Below are 15259 nucleotides of genomic sequence, written 5' to 3'. Positions count from 1 at the left end.
TGAAGTTAACCCTGGCAATTATTTCTGAATCACAAGCAGAGTAGTATTTTAGATGTTGACCTAGGGTTCACACTATTTTATTGATCTAGGAGAAAGCACTTCTATCCCAATTTATATTCTTTCTTTCCTATACATAATGAACACCATGTACTTGGTGATTTTACATATATATAGAGCTAAGGGACAATAAGGGAAAGTCAGGTAGTTTCTATCTAATATTGCACCTTTTTTCCCTGCTAGTAATTTCTTTTGCTCACAGTTTATATCCTTTTCTTCGTCCCTCCCAGAATAACATTGTAAATTACTTCAGTACATCGTACCTTTTACAAATACATTTCTTAATAGCTTTTCAGAGATGAGGGTTTTTTTTTTCCACAGAGCATGGTTTTACTAGTTTCCTGATGTTAGTTTCTTCTAGGATATGTCTTCTAGGATATGTCTGGGGAATTACCAGTTCTTGCCTGTGTTTTCCACACAAGGCTGCGTTGTTTTTTTTCTCTGTTACATCTTAGGTGAATTTGAAGACCAGTACCTGCCTTCTCTGTAGGAGCTATCAGAGCCCCTTTTCTTCTTGTGGATAAAACTGGAATTCTTACTTTCATTTTGTGAAGCTGTGTCTGATCTAGGGACATGAAATGGACTTGGAATTTACACTTTATTGCTTTTTTCTGCTTTAAACACTGCTTAAAAAAGCCAAAACTGTGTTTTGAAGAAGAGGACCCTCAAGTTCTAAAACAACTTTGTGTGGAATTAATTTTGCAGATTATCCTAATACCTATTTTTGTAGAATTTCAGAGATTTTTTTACTCATATTAGTTCAGCATCTTTCTGATGAAAATATGATTTCTAAAGAATATTTTTATTCTGATTTCTTTAATTAAGACTATATCCAGCTAAAGAAGTTTTGGTTTGTATGTGATTTTATGCAGTTGCTGAAAATTTTGCCACCCATATGATGCTTATAAAAGTTATGGGTATTTACTTGCTTGCTGTGGTTCATTGTTCTTCTAAAAATGTTTTTGAAGATTAGATTAGGAAGGGCAGTGATAGAAGTCTTGCAGATTGCATAAGACGTTCTTGTTACATGAAACTGATACAAATGCTACAGCTTTTGCTGTTATTGTTTTGTTACCTACAGCACTAAGCAGTGTTATTTCAAAATTACTTGTGAAGTTAGGTATGAAATGTCATATCATAGGATATAGTCTCGTACATGCTGCTTACAGGATCTTTTGGTCCACCTGGTGACTTCTGAGATAGACTAAGTGGTAAAAAAAATTTTTGTATTGGTTGGTTTCACTGTAGGAATCGATAGAAAAGCTTTAGGTGTTGACTTTTATTTTACAAACTCTATTTTGTGTAAATCAATCCTTGACTTTTATTGTCATGTTCCTTATTGTGCTGTTCTCATCTCTGAGCACTGAAACCTGGAGACTCTTCAGAATAAATGGATAAATGAAGAGATGAGAAAGGTGATTAGGAAAAGAAAATTCTCAGTGTATCTGCTCTATTGTTTGGCTGCTGTTGCCTTGTTAGACTGGTGTCTCAGTCCTTATAGATTTTCTAAACTTGACTGTATGTGACTTCAGACAGCCTGATATAGTGTCTAAGGTGGCTTTGCTTTCAGGTAGGATTGCATCAGGTGTCCTTGTGAGATGCTTCCCAAACTAAACTTGTTCTGCGATTCCTTGATTATATTAAATTGTATTGGTTTATTTGGGCTGTGGAAAAGAATTAGTTAGAAAGGGCGCATTTTTCTTAAAAGTCACATAGATTTCAGTTGAATCAATTGTAATAGAAGAAATTACTACTGTAAAATAAGTGATGTTTCGCATCTGCTTTTTTTCCCCTTTATTTTCTTTTAAATTAAGAAACTATTTTATTTAGTAAGTGTTTATGAAGTCAGTATTGGGTTTTAAATTAACCAGCCTTGCTTCCCAGGAGAAAAGTGCTTTGATGTGTTCTGTGTTCTCTTCTTTTTCTTTTTCCCTATTACCTTGAAGTCTCTTCCTTTAATATGTGATTGGGCATGCTTCTGTTGTGTGTTCAAACACAGGTGTTAACTGCGATATTATTGTGCATTTCGTTATGGGAGCTGATACGCATACTGCTTCATGCTGGTTGGGATTTCCTACGTAACAGAGTGTATGACTGAGTGCACACTGTAATACGATGGAGAACATTGGCTTTTTGGTAATGCCTGATTTTTGCTATCTCATGATAGGGCTAGGACATAAAGCCCTCGAACAACTTTGTATGGTGTGGTACTGTCAGATTGAAAGACAAAAGGACGATTGTAAAGTAAAGAAGTGAAATACTCTTGTTTCGGTGTCAGCCTTGCACCTTAGATGCTACAGGTTCTCAGTCCCCTCATATAACCACCTGCTTTAATAACTAGTGTATACAGACAGATGTAAGTTTGTATACCTACAGGGGTTCAGATCCTCTATTTCAAGAAAAAAAAAATTGTAGGCTTTCTTTTTCTGATGTAGTATGAACCAAAGTTTGCATTTCTTTACATAGGGAGATGTAGATGCTGTATGCATTTGGCAACAGTTTGTTGGTTTGAATAATACTAAATGTTACTTTCCAAAGCTGTTAGTTTTCTCCTTTTTCTTAAAATTTTGAAGCTGTGTTTGCCTTGTATTGTGGTTAAAAATGACTTAAAAAAAAGAAAACAAAAAAAACGCAAAACAACCCGAACCAAAAATTGACAACCATAAAATGCCCTGCCTTTCTAAAAGTAGAAAACTTCATTGAATTTCCAAGGTTATTTGGGCATTTCATTCTCTGAAATGCTAAAAAGCTTGTATTTCTATTTCTTCTTAAAAGGTCTTCCTAATATTTACCTTCTGTTCTAGCCAGAAGTCTTACAGATATCCGATTGAAAAATAGTAGCTTATCCAATATTCATTAATGAGCATGGAACTTGAAGTAGCATATTTCTTAATAGTTAAAGAATTTCTAGTATCTCTGAGGAAATAATTAACCTAATTTCTTCTATATAACTAATTTATTATATTTTTGTCATGAACTCTTAATTTCTTATGAACGTCTTGTGTTAATTTTGCAACTTCCAATATTTTTTTTTTCAATCATGTTTATTATAATTACTAATGCAGTCTACTTTTCCAAATTGAAAGACGGTCTTAAATTTCCCTCTGGTCTCATGTCCTTGGTCTTGTGATGTCAGCCTCTGCTCACTTCTGTATTTTCCTTGTTAGATACAGATAATAAATACTGAAAATTTAATACAGAATTTAGGAGCTGTTAAGAGCTTTCCCGTTAAAACCAATACAGAATACTCTTTTTCTGTAACAAGACTGTGAACTCTAGTCATTAAATAACAAACCACTAAGTGAATGTTAACCACATGGATCATGTTATCTTTGTAGGAAATTTTTCCATTCAATTTTATTGTATAGTCAGCTGCTTTAATAAGGGAAAAAAAAAAAAGTCTGCAGAAGCTTTTCATTGCAAACAAGATATTACTATGAGGCAAATTACAGAATTGGAAGTCACACAAATAAAACATGAAAAGGATTGAATTCTCCATTGATTCGAAGGATTGAGAATTACTGCATCGTATTGTTGCATTTATTTTGAAAAAAAAAAAATCACCTACATTTCAGTACATTGTTACAGCTTCTATTTTTAGAAATTGATACCTGACAGGTATGCTAGAAGAATTTAGCCTTACTTCTATGAAGGGAAGTTAGGATTCCCCAATCTCAAAAAAACCCAACCAAAGGAACGCAACAAAACAAAACAAAATCAAACTGTCAGTAGCTATTGTTTAATTTTTGACAATGATTTTTAGTAACATTTATATTGGTTTTTGTGCCACTGAATCCCTGGCCATAATAAATGAAAAGTATTCCTCTATTTATGATCTAAGTGTTATTGAACAGATTACTTTTAGTGCTGAGATCTCAAGCAGGAATTAAGTGAGAAATCTAAGTTCTATTTTTTTTTTAGGAAAGTTTACAGATGCTCTAAATTTATTTCAGTTTCAACTATGCTGTACATTCATATTCTGGTCTTCCTTGGCTATGTATCCTTTGTGATATGTGTATTCTGTAATAAAAATTTTCTAATTAGTGACTTAGTACCTACTGTAAGTTGTTAAGATGCAAAATGCTTATCCTGCAGCTGTCATTGGTATAGATCAGGAGACGAGTCTATATCAGCTGAGTAAAAAGACAAAAATTTGTTCCTGTTTTAAAATTGCTAAGAGTGCTGGGAGTTTCAGCAGAAGAGCTATGAGGAGGAGTGCATGTGAGCTGGTTAGAACTTTGCAATACAGAAATTTATCATCTGTTCTGCTCTTTATTACAGAGGTATTGCCAGTATATATGCTTTCTAAATGGCTTCTATATATTTTTTTTTAATTTTTTAAAATTTTTTTTTTTTAAATCTTGAACCTATCTTGGATAGGCTATTTGGAGCCTGTGCTTTCGGCCGAAGATTTATTCTTCAAATAATACAGTCTATGTTATGTCCGGTGAGGAAACAGCTAATAAGCCTGTCCTAGATTGGGCACATTGAATGAGTCATTTAGTAAGCATAAACATGCAAAGTAAAACTGATACGTTGTCATAGGTAGGGTTTAACCACTGACAGTGTTTGCCAGAAATACAAATGCAGCAGCCCCACCCTCAGCCAGCTCCACACATGCTGTTCTGACAAAACAAACAGCAGTGAGCTCCATAAGTTGTTCCTTTAAAATGTACAAAATTCTGCAAGTAAGTTAGCTGCTTGCTCGAAATTACAGGCCAGGTAATATAGTCTCCAGTTGGATGTACCTGGCAAAATTAGTTGTCTTTATTAGTTTTCTTTATCACTGAGGCAAGTCTATATTTTATTTATCAGGCAGTAGATCAGGACTTGATTACTTTGAATTCTCACTAACCGGAGACAGATGTTTAAGTGAATGAAGAATCCTTCTTAATTCACTGTTTGGTTTCTCTATGACTTTTGCCTTTTGGATATGACGAATACTGGGATTTCTGGTAGGATTACAACATTCCTCCTCCTAACAGTTGGAATGGGGAAGACAGGCTTTTTTCTCTCGCTTACATTTTTCTGTCTTATTCCTTGTGAAAGACTCCTGATCCTCCTGTATATAAAAACATGATTTTGGTATGTCTGTTAGGTAAGTGCATTTCACAAAGTTCTCATGATGCTGATGGTCAGGCTTTGGTGACTGCATTTTATGTAGGAAAGCATCTCAGATACTCACAGCTATCTGTTTGATGAATACATTCATTGTGCATTGTTATTGATCATAGAGAAGAAAGTCTTGAGCAACCTGATCTGAATACAGTGTTGACCCTGCTTTGAGCAGGAGCTTGAACCGGATGACCTGCTGGTCTGAATTCCGGCCTAAATTGTTGTATGATTTGATGAATACAAACTTATTTATAAAATCTACTGAAAAGGCAATGGCTTAGAGATTTGTGATCCGTAAAAAGTTTCCCTCTTTTCACAGGAGTATGACTGGAGAGCTTCTCAAGCCTTTTAGGATATAACTGTCTTGAGAACTGTAATGTTTTGGAACTGTCCTGGGCTGGATGACCTACTGTGTCTTTCCCAACTGTAATTTCTATGAATCTGTAATTTTGAGGTTGACTTCTTGTTGCCCAATTTTACAGTTACTTAATTCCAGTATCAGGCATATTTTAAGAGACCACATTTAGTCATGGTAAGACTCTGTGGGTTGTTTCAGTTTTTTGCTATTTTTTAAATCCTTCTGCAGATTGTCTGCACTTAATGTATTTTTTCCTATTCCGGTGCCACAAATAATGTTCCTAGTCTGTGAGGAAATAAAAGTCTGATGACCCATTTTGGAATAGATGATTGATTGAAAAATGCTTGTCCCAAAATTGTGGCAGTTCTGTGTGAGATGTTAGTCTAGTTCTGCTGTTTATTTGTACCAGAAATGCATTTCCATCACCAGAATAAGGGGTGGAATTGAGAAATTGTGTATTTGGTCATATTTTCAGCATTGTTTTCAGTTAAGTTTATAACAAATTATTCAAACATTTTTTAGGGCTAAATGAACATGTACTTTTGAGGGCTATGAAAGACCCCTAGCTAAAAATAGGCCTTTTTTTTTTTTTTTTTTCCTAAACAGTTCTTAAAACATTGGTGTGGCCTAGTTCCCTTCTTGCAGAAAACACTCTTTTATGCAAGAATAAACATCTTTTTGGAAATACATCCTCCAGTAAGAGCTCTTGCACTAATAGTCTTTGGAAAGAACACTTCAACCTTTTGAGTTTTTGAAGTGCCCTGTATCAGCATCCCTCAGAACTTAATCCATGCTTTCTGTCCTAATTGTTTCCTGCTCACTCGTGATATGGACTAAGTTTGCCAGTTTCATTCTGATTTTTTTCTTCTTTTTCCTACAGCAAATAAAGCATGTAAACAAATCAGGATTTCTTTTCAATGGACTAAAAACTTAGTTTTGCCTTTGAAAACAGAGGTGCATGTACATGTCTGAGTGTATATTATACATAGACAAATAGCAAATAGTCCTTGCTAGCTGTTTGACAATCACTTAGCTCAGAATTCCTATGGGATCTCCAAAGAACTGGAAATTGGAGGATTAGCAGTTAGGTGTGGAAACACCATTGATACTACTAAGACTTGTTTAGAGTCTGTTTCTCTTTTATTCCATTTAAATGATGTGTGGAATAATTCATAGATTAATCATGCTGTTCAAGCCATAAAATGTCTGTGTTAAAATTTGTGGAGTAAGGTAATCTTAGGTCAAAATAGCCTTGTGATCATTACCAGACTTACAAAAACTGTATATGAAATGTAATAACAAAGATGATGGATTTAATAACAGGTTGTTCTCCCCTTTCTTATGCCCCACATCCTTTTTCTCTATCAAAAGTTACTTCTGTTTTATGTATACGTAAGTTCTTATAAATTTTCTTGTAGGAGTTTATGTTGCCTGCCTGGAAATCCTAGCTAGTATTTAACAAACATTTTGCCTTCAGAGGCTTCTGTCATTTACTACCGTATGTTAGTGCTGCATTTGATGATAGATGGAAGTAGTTAATCACTTCTAAGAACATTATTTTTTAATTTGATAGATATTTTTGTTTGCCTTTGCAATTTTTTTAAAGACTCTCCGTTTTAGTGTGCCTTTCCAAAACTGCTTTAATTCCTGTTGCACTCCTCCAAACCTGTTCAAGTTTGTCTTTTTAAAACACAGTACTGAGTATGGATGTACTTTCTCCAGTTAGGATGATGAGAATAATGTCTCCTGCTCTTTGGGAAAAAAATCTGCTCTAGTCCTTTGAAGTAACTTTGGGCAGAACCTGTAGGACCTGTTAATGCGATACAAAGTGTATAGATAAAATACCTATTTACCTTTCTAAAGCTCCTCTTTCTCCAGCTGACTACTCTGATCGCTCCTTGATTGCTGCATTTTGCAGTACCTATACAAATCACCGGTCTGTTTTGTGTAGCGTTTAGTAGCAGGTAGCATGAATACATTGGCTTTCTCAGTTGTTTGCACATTGCTGTCTGCTTCAGCAGTGGTGTTCTATCTGTATAACTTCCATTGCTGTCATTTGTGTGTGCATGCATTAATTTTTTGAGTTATACAGGGTGTTTCAAAAATATGGACCCAATTTGAAATCGCATTGCGACTTTTTCTTGTGAAGATATGTCAAAGACTGTTTTTGTGCCACCATTAGCGACTAATCTGGGTGACCTCAAAAACAGAATCACAGCAGCAGTGACCTCGGAAGACACTTTCAGGGGAGTTTGGGACAAATTCAATGAATTAAAAGAATTTAACTAATGTTTCGATGTCAGTACAGCAGGTGGAGGGAACATAGAGCACTTATAAAAAGGTTACTAAAACTTGATAACTCTATAAACCATTTTTGTGTAATTGTAACGTTGCCCTCGTGAAATATACTGCTTTGAAATTGGGTCCATCTTTTTGAAACACCCTGTATATTAAAGCTTTGAATGTTAATGGAATGCATGACTGTTTGACCTGTGAAGTTTAACATTGATGGGGAAAATGCCCAACTGTCTTCTTTCTCTCTTAACAACTAAAACAGCACAAAACCCAACTAATAACAAACCAACAAAACCCATTGCAGACCCTAAAAAAGATATTTAGTTCTTATGCCAAATGTGAATATTGGACAATACTGTTCTTTAACTGAATCTGCCTGCTTACACTGTGATAGTGGTGATTTAAACAAAGTTCATCAATAAGAAATTGGAAATTAATTTGTTAAATTTTGGAAGATACGTGTTTGAATTGAAATCTTTCTTGGTAGTGATTTTCAGCAGTAGATATAAACTGAAAATGTCTCCTTCTGGCAATCTAATACTTTAATTTGGAGATTTCCTTCAAACCCTTTGAATTCTTCTGTTTCTGAACATGTGCTTTCACAATAATAGAAGATTCTCCAGCTTATAGTCTTATTTTAACTGAAGTCAATTAACTTAACAAACATTTTGACATTCTATAAAGACCCTAACTTTTTTTGGATCACCATTTAGTATCTTTTTTTTTTTTTTTTTTTTTAAGATGTACAATACCCTTCTTGGAACAGGCATGTGTATCTTGAGTTACTTTCATTAGCCGAATAACTTATCCTGCATTTTTGTAAAAGGAGCTGCAATTTAACTATAAATATATCAAAATGCCACAGAATTCAGGGCTACAACTCAAAAATGCTGATCAGTTTGTAAAATCTAAATCAGCCTCTTCATGAAACCTAGGGAAGGACCTCTGTGGTAGCAGAAAAATTTCCAGAAATTCACCACAGTCTTTTTCGAAGTTGTAGTTTGTGCTGATGTTGCCAGACAGCTAAGAAGAAATGGGAAAAGCAGGAAATCTTTTTGGATTTAATCACAGTGCTGATTTGGAAAAGCAACTTAACAATGGAAAATATTTTTATATTTTAAATCGTAAACACAAAACTATGAAGTACACGGTAGATCATGGTTACATTAAATTGGATCTGTCTTCATTACTAAAGAAGAAAATTCTTCATTTTGAGATTTGATTTTCAGAAATCCCACTTCCTGGGCACACTTTTTTTTTTTTTTTCAAATATGTAACCAGACTTTTGCTGGTTTTGGTACCATTTGTTGACGTACTGGGATTGAGGTAATTAACTGCTATACTTAAGAGCAATAAGTATAGCACCATCTTTCTGTTTTCCTGTCTTGGAAAACTTTTTCTGCAGTCTTGCTTTCAAAAGATGTTTGACGATACTGATGGGCAGTGCTTATCTTTTCCCTTGAGGGTATTTGATTTCCATTTTAAAATACTAATTTTTAAAATTTGTCTTGATCAATAAAAAAGTACTTCTTAAGAGAGATCTTGCAGTTGTAGCCCTTGCATCCTTTATGTGAAAAAGTTCTTATTTAGGTCCCTTGATCTTTTGTAGAACTTGTTAATTAGGAAGACTTCAGGTAACCTGTGGTGAAGAGTACTTGGGTGAAAGACTGAATACTCATTTCTAAAGGAGAAAGTGATGAAGTTATGAAGGGCACATAGGGTGGCAGTTGTATCCAAGTGAAGGTCTCGACTCATCTGTCATGTAACTGAACATACTTGAACAACACATACTTGAATCATTTTGTATTTTGACTCCTAGTTGATTGTATGAGACTGGGCAATGAAATATACCCATTTTCCTGTGATGCAGAGCATTGTATTACTTCATAATGCTGGGCTTTTAGGGTTTGACCACAGTCCCAAGACTGTCCTTTAAAACTAACACCGTAACTTTGGTTTTACAAAGTTTGTACTGCTACATTATGAATGAGGGGGATATAACAATTTAGTATTTTTTGTTTTTAAATCAAGACTTCTGCTGTATTCTAGTACCAGTTGAATGATGGATGATGATGACTTTGGAGGATTTGAGGTATGTTATTTGGATGACTGAATTTTTAAATTTAACTATTATCGACTTTTAAATAGAATTTGTAGCATTTTGTAAAATAACTTTATTTTTTGTGTTTCTAGGCAGCAGAGAGTTATGAGTGTGCAAATGGTGAAAAGCAAACTACATCCCCTGCTATCGCTTGGGCAGCGTTTCCTACAGGTATTAATAAAATTGCAATAAAAATTCTTAATAATCTATTGATGTCCTTTTGTATTCATTCTAAATATTAGTACCCAGAAGGGTGTGTATACACAGTGTAAGATTAAGCAGCAGTGAGAAGCTAGCATCCTGAATAATTATTTTGGGAAGCTGTGCTTCTCAAATTTAAACTTTCTTGAGGAATGAAAGAGAAGTAGTTTGTCCATTTCAAAGGGTGATTGGCATCTCATGGGAAGAAGAAATGGAGCTTCTTCACTCAAAAGATATTCTTACTTTTGGCTATGGAAGGTCTGTTACAAATGATGGGAAAACATACAAAAAGCAAACTTAAAAATAGGACTTGAACTTGTTGCTTTCTCCATTAGATTTCTTTGACTATGATAAAGTCTTTTAATTGCTCTGGGGGAAGGAATGATCTTTTTTACTTAAGCAGTTTTTAAAGTTAGAAAATATATTGTACATCCAAGCAGAAGCTGAAACATTATGGAGCTACTTCCATTAATTTATATAAATGCCTGGTGCCTGTCTGGATTTTAAGAAATTAATAAAAGCTCATTGATAGTGGATAAATGTACAATATTAGCAGAACTAAAAGATTAAGGAGGTGTTACTGATGTACAATAGATTTTCTTGTGGGAATTTAGTCTAGATTTCACTGCTTTCACAAAAGAACCACCACTTTAGCAGCATTAGTTCAAAATAAAAAAGCCACAACAAAAACCCAAGCAACCCACATCTTATTCTTTCTCCCTTCTATTATGTTATTGTGCTGAATAGATTATGCAAACTAATTATAATTTTAAAAATAAGACAGGGATTTGTCTCGATCTGAGCTCTCCATAAATCATGTTCTTCAGGTATATTTATTTATTTATTTATGGCACTAATGGCTTTCATCCATTACAGAATAATTAGTTTTATTTGTTGTTGAAATGAAGGAAAACAAATAAAAAAGGAAACTGTATTTTCCCAAGTAACCTTATTATTGATCTTTTCATTTTGATTTTTATTCAAAAATACTGCTTAAATTCATTAGCAGATTTGAATGTGTTTAATTAAATTAAATCCAATATAGCTGTATGGTGTCTATCTCATGAAGTCTAATTTAAAATTTACGTGGAATTTAAAAGATTTGTAAATAACACAAAAGTTTTTGGTATGATTTGTGACACAGAAGTCTTGGCCTAGGCTGTACCAAAGTATTTTAAGTATTTCAAAATTAAAGGAAAAACCCTTGCATTCAGAATGTTTTATTAATGTAACATCTTTATGTGACTTTTTCATGCAAATGTCGCTGTGAATAAATTAACTTATTGCAAGAGGCAAGATTTTAACAGGATCAATCAAAATGCGTGTGAGGCATGCGTTTTCTGGCCAGACATAATAATTAATATTCAGCCTCTTTGAATCGCTTCTCGGAACCAGGTGAACTAGTGATAAGGCACTAGAATATTCCATAATTTATTTTAGAGTTCGTAAAAACCTAAATTTTTTGTTTTCTGTTCTGAACTGTATTTGTCTGCGGCTTAAACATAAAACTTATTACTCCCTTACTGTTCTTAGATCTCGTCTTTCCAAATAACAATTTTTTACTCCCAAAGTGGTTTTTGTTTTTCTTTATTTGTTTTAAATAGATTTTCCTCTTGTTCAACTTTACAAATACATGTACTCAATCCAAGGTAATAAAACACTGATGTTTGAGTAGTTCCCCCACATTTCTCCGCAGCCCAGACATTGGGCATACAGTAGCGATTCTTTTTAGTACTTCCCCATTTTAAGACAGCAAATAGAAAAGGAAATCTATCACACATATAATGACACTAAGTAAGAAGGACTACTCGTTTCTACCTCGGTTAAACAATCAGAAGGAATGGACCCAATGCAACAGGCACTTCTTTGAACTTTGCTAACAGTAGTAGCAAAGACACCTAAGTAACAGGACTGCACAAATGCACGTTATTTTTCTTTCACTACTTGCTCATTCCTTAATATTCACAATGCGTATTTTCTCACAGAGTTAAAGGTCTTTGGACCAGCCCTATTTTCTATTTCCACGTTTATAAAGCAGCCGGTATGATGGATTCTAATTTAAACTTGCAACCATGAGAGATAAAAAAGTAAATAAATTTGTTCTCACATTTACCATTTAGAATAAAACCAATGTTTTTCCATCTAATAAGATGACACTGCTAGAGAAGACTAACAGAAAGAAGTTCATGCTCTCTGGTAATTGTCATGGTAGAAGGGGAAATTCTTACAAATTCTTATTTTTCTCCCTCTCTGAACCAGCAACCACAATTAATAAATATTTTCTGATTTGAAGTACTGCACAGAAAAGACTATTTGCACATACCAATAAACATTTCATCATACTGTAAGCCTATTGAAAAAGTGAAAACAACGTTCAAAAAGATAGTCAGAAGCCCAAGACAAATTTCAAGGGCCAAATTTCTCACTGTAATCAACACTGGTGCCTTAGAAATAATTTCTGAATTCTTCTTGCACACTGAGAAACACTGCAAGAGGTTTCAGTGTTTTGTTTTATAACTTTTTCTATCTTATAAACATCAGATATGCAGGAAATGAATGAGATGAGTAACATACTCCTCCTCCATAAGGTTCAGTGAATCTTGGGTGTGTATAATGATATTACCCTCCAAATTTATCAAATTGTCTCAATAGTACCATAATACCTTAGAATTTTAACATTTTTGCAGGAAACCTTACTGACTGACAGATTTCTAGGGTAAGACAGGAACAACTTATATATAAATAACACTGGACAGACCATTTATTTATCTTACTAAAAACATTAACTTCAGAATGTTTTATTAGTGTAAAATCTTTATGTGACTTTTTCATGCGAATGTTGCTGTGAATAAATCAACTTATTGCAAGAGGCAAGATTTTAATAGGATCTCTATATGTTGATGTGCCACTGTAAACTGGTATGTGTAGAGAAGCAGCCAGGTGTTTCCTCTTGATTGGAGGACATTCATGCTCATTGAGGTCAACAGATAAATTGCTGTCAACTTTGTTTTCCCGTTGGTCTTATCTTAATTACACTTTTGGAATTAATACTGACTTATGCTTTGCTTATTTTTGAAGTCTGTATTCCCCAACAGATGTGGAAATGCACCTCATTCTGGTGAATAAGTGATTTGCAAATACAGTGATTAAAAGTGTTTTTGGAAGGGGAAAATTGCTAAGGAAACTAAGAAAACTGCTACAGCTTTGCAGAATGCTATGCATGCCATCCGAGACTCACATTTATTATGGGCATACTGAGTGTCAGTTGATACCTATTAACATATCCCTCCACTCGTTCTTTAAGTAATTTAACCTTTTCTAAGAGTTATCCATTTACATTTGGCTGAAAGCAGTGTAAGTACAGGAAATACTTTGTCTATTTTGAATTAAATTTATTAGTTGTTGCTGTTTGTTTCACAGGAAAAATAAGGTTTTTTTTTTTTTAAGAGATTCTGTTCTTCTTTCACAAATAAAGTTGTTTTCTACTGACAATGATAAGTTAATTTTATTGGGTGTTTGTTACTTATGTATTTTAGAATGCATTTGGCGTATTCTGTCTTGCTAGTTTTCTTCATATTGGCAAAAGTAAATTGGTTGGTGTCTGTAAATACAGTAATTTTCAGTTTATTTTTCCCTAAGGTGCTTATTCAGCATTATGCAGGCTGTAGATCCTGGTTCTAGCTCTAATGTTACAGTTGACAGAAATTCCTGCCTTGTACAATTCAGCTTTCTGTCTCTTAAGAGTTGTCCTTGAGCAACCATATGTGGGGCTGGGATTCAAGCAGATTACTGAAATTTGAACACACTGACACAGTCTTAAACTTTCTATCTGAATTTAACTTTTAACTGAAAATGTTCAGTGATACAGTTTACACTGTATATGGGATAATTTTTTCTTCAGTGCATTCAGATTGTAAGAGGTACATAACCTTACATTAGTATGGCTGTACTTGCTGCTAGCGTGACCAGTTTTGCTAGGTATAGATTACAGAAACAGAATTTATTTTTGAATTCTTCACATTGTGTGTTTTCTGTTTTTATTTCTTGCATTAGTATCTGAAGTCCACGTATCTCCTGATGTTCTTCTGGAGCACTCTGTGCTGCCTTCCTCCATGATTCTGTATGACTCATGCAGTGTATCAAGTGACAATGTGGCAACAGCTATTCAAACAGCCAACAGTGTTATAAACCCAGCGGTTCTTGAAGAGCAGGTAAAACCACAATTTTTGTGTTTCAATATGGGAACTTGGTGTATTAAACATCTTAGTGTTGTGTCTTTTCTGTGCAAATTTAGATTGAATTGCCTTTAAACAGCAAAAAGTACTTGGATTTTTGTGATACAGACTTTGGAGTGAAATAATTTTTAAAGTATGTTTATATCCCATTACTGGGAGACACCATACTACCTTGGTATGGACTGCAAGAGAGATAACTGTGTTTAAAGAGTTCATAAAAGTTAAAGGCATTATGGTAGTGATAGGCGTGAAACTGGGAAACAACAGCAGGAAGGTTCTCTAAAAAAAATTGTTACTCCTAATACTGTAAAGATTATTGCTCTACATATATGTCATACTTCTATGTTTTCTCAAGTGGTTAAGTGGTTTTCAGATTAAAGAATTAACGTTTAATCTTTACTTAACTATAGTTAATGAATTTTAGTTTTATTTTTTATTTTATTGTACTTGACTCTATTTTTTTCTGTCATTACTTTTAAAGTACTTTTTTTTTTTTTTTTTTTGTTTGCTGATCTGACACAGTCCTAGTTGTGTGATCTTGATCTCTCCTTGTGGTTGCAATAGTGCTGAGAACTGATCTTAGCTTCTGTTTGCGGGGTGAAAGAGTTTAGTTTTTAACCACATGATTAGGTGAGCAAAAGAAGGAAAAGAATTTCTGCCTGGAGATTAGCACAAGAATGCTAAATTGCTGTGGACAAGAATTAAATAGATTTACTCTCCCAAGTTGATTTTTATTGCCATTGATTGCAGTGACACCTATTTGAACCAGTTTACTGGTTATAAAGTTCCTTGTTTCAGGACTTGGATTAGAAAATGCTCTTGTCTTTCTCTGAACCAATCAATATTTAGGGCTATTTTTGAGCTACTCGTTTTCAGCACACACTTGGTTTCTTATTC

General features: G+C 34.1%; 1 protein-coding gene across 1 annotated transcript in view; it reads left to right on the top strand.

Annotated features, from left to right (window-relative positions):
* Nucleotides 1–15259, top strand: part of CCDC91 (coiled-coil domain containing 91) — a 138516-nt gene that overhangs the window by 19169 nt on the left and 104088 nt on the right. The window contains exons 2-4 of the mRNA XM_065647939.1: nucleotides 9857–9917; nucleotides 10019–10097; nucleotides 14181–14338. Coding sequence (XP_065504011.1) covers nucleotides 9885–9917; nucleotides 10019–10097; nucleotides 14181–14338 — 270 coding nt within the window. The 5' untranslated portion in view covers nucleotides 9857–9884. The remainder of the gene's footprint in view (nucleotides 1–9856; nucleotides 9918–10018; nucleotides 10098–14180; nucleotides 14339–15259) is intronic.

Source organism: Caloenas nicobarica, chromosome 1, assembly GCF_036013445.1.
Source record: "Caloenas nicobarica isolate bCalNic1 chromosome 1, bCalNic1.hap1, whole genome shotgun sequence".
Classification (NCBI taxonomy): Eukaryota; Metazoa; Chordata; class Aves; order Columbiformes; family Columbidae; genus Caloenas; species Caloenas nicobarica.
This window is presented reverse-complemented; position numbering and strand designations above follow the sequence as displayed.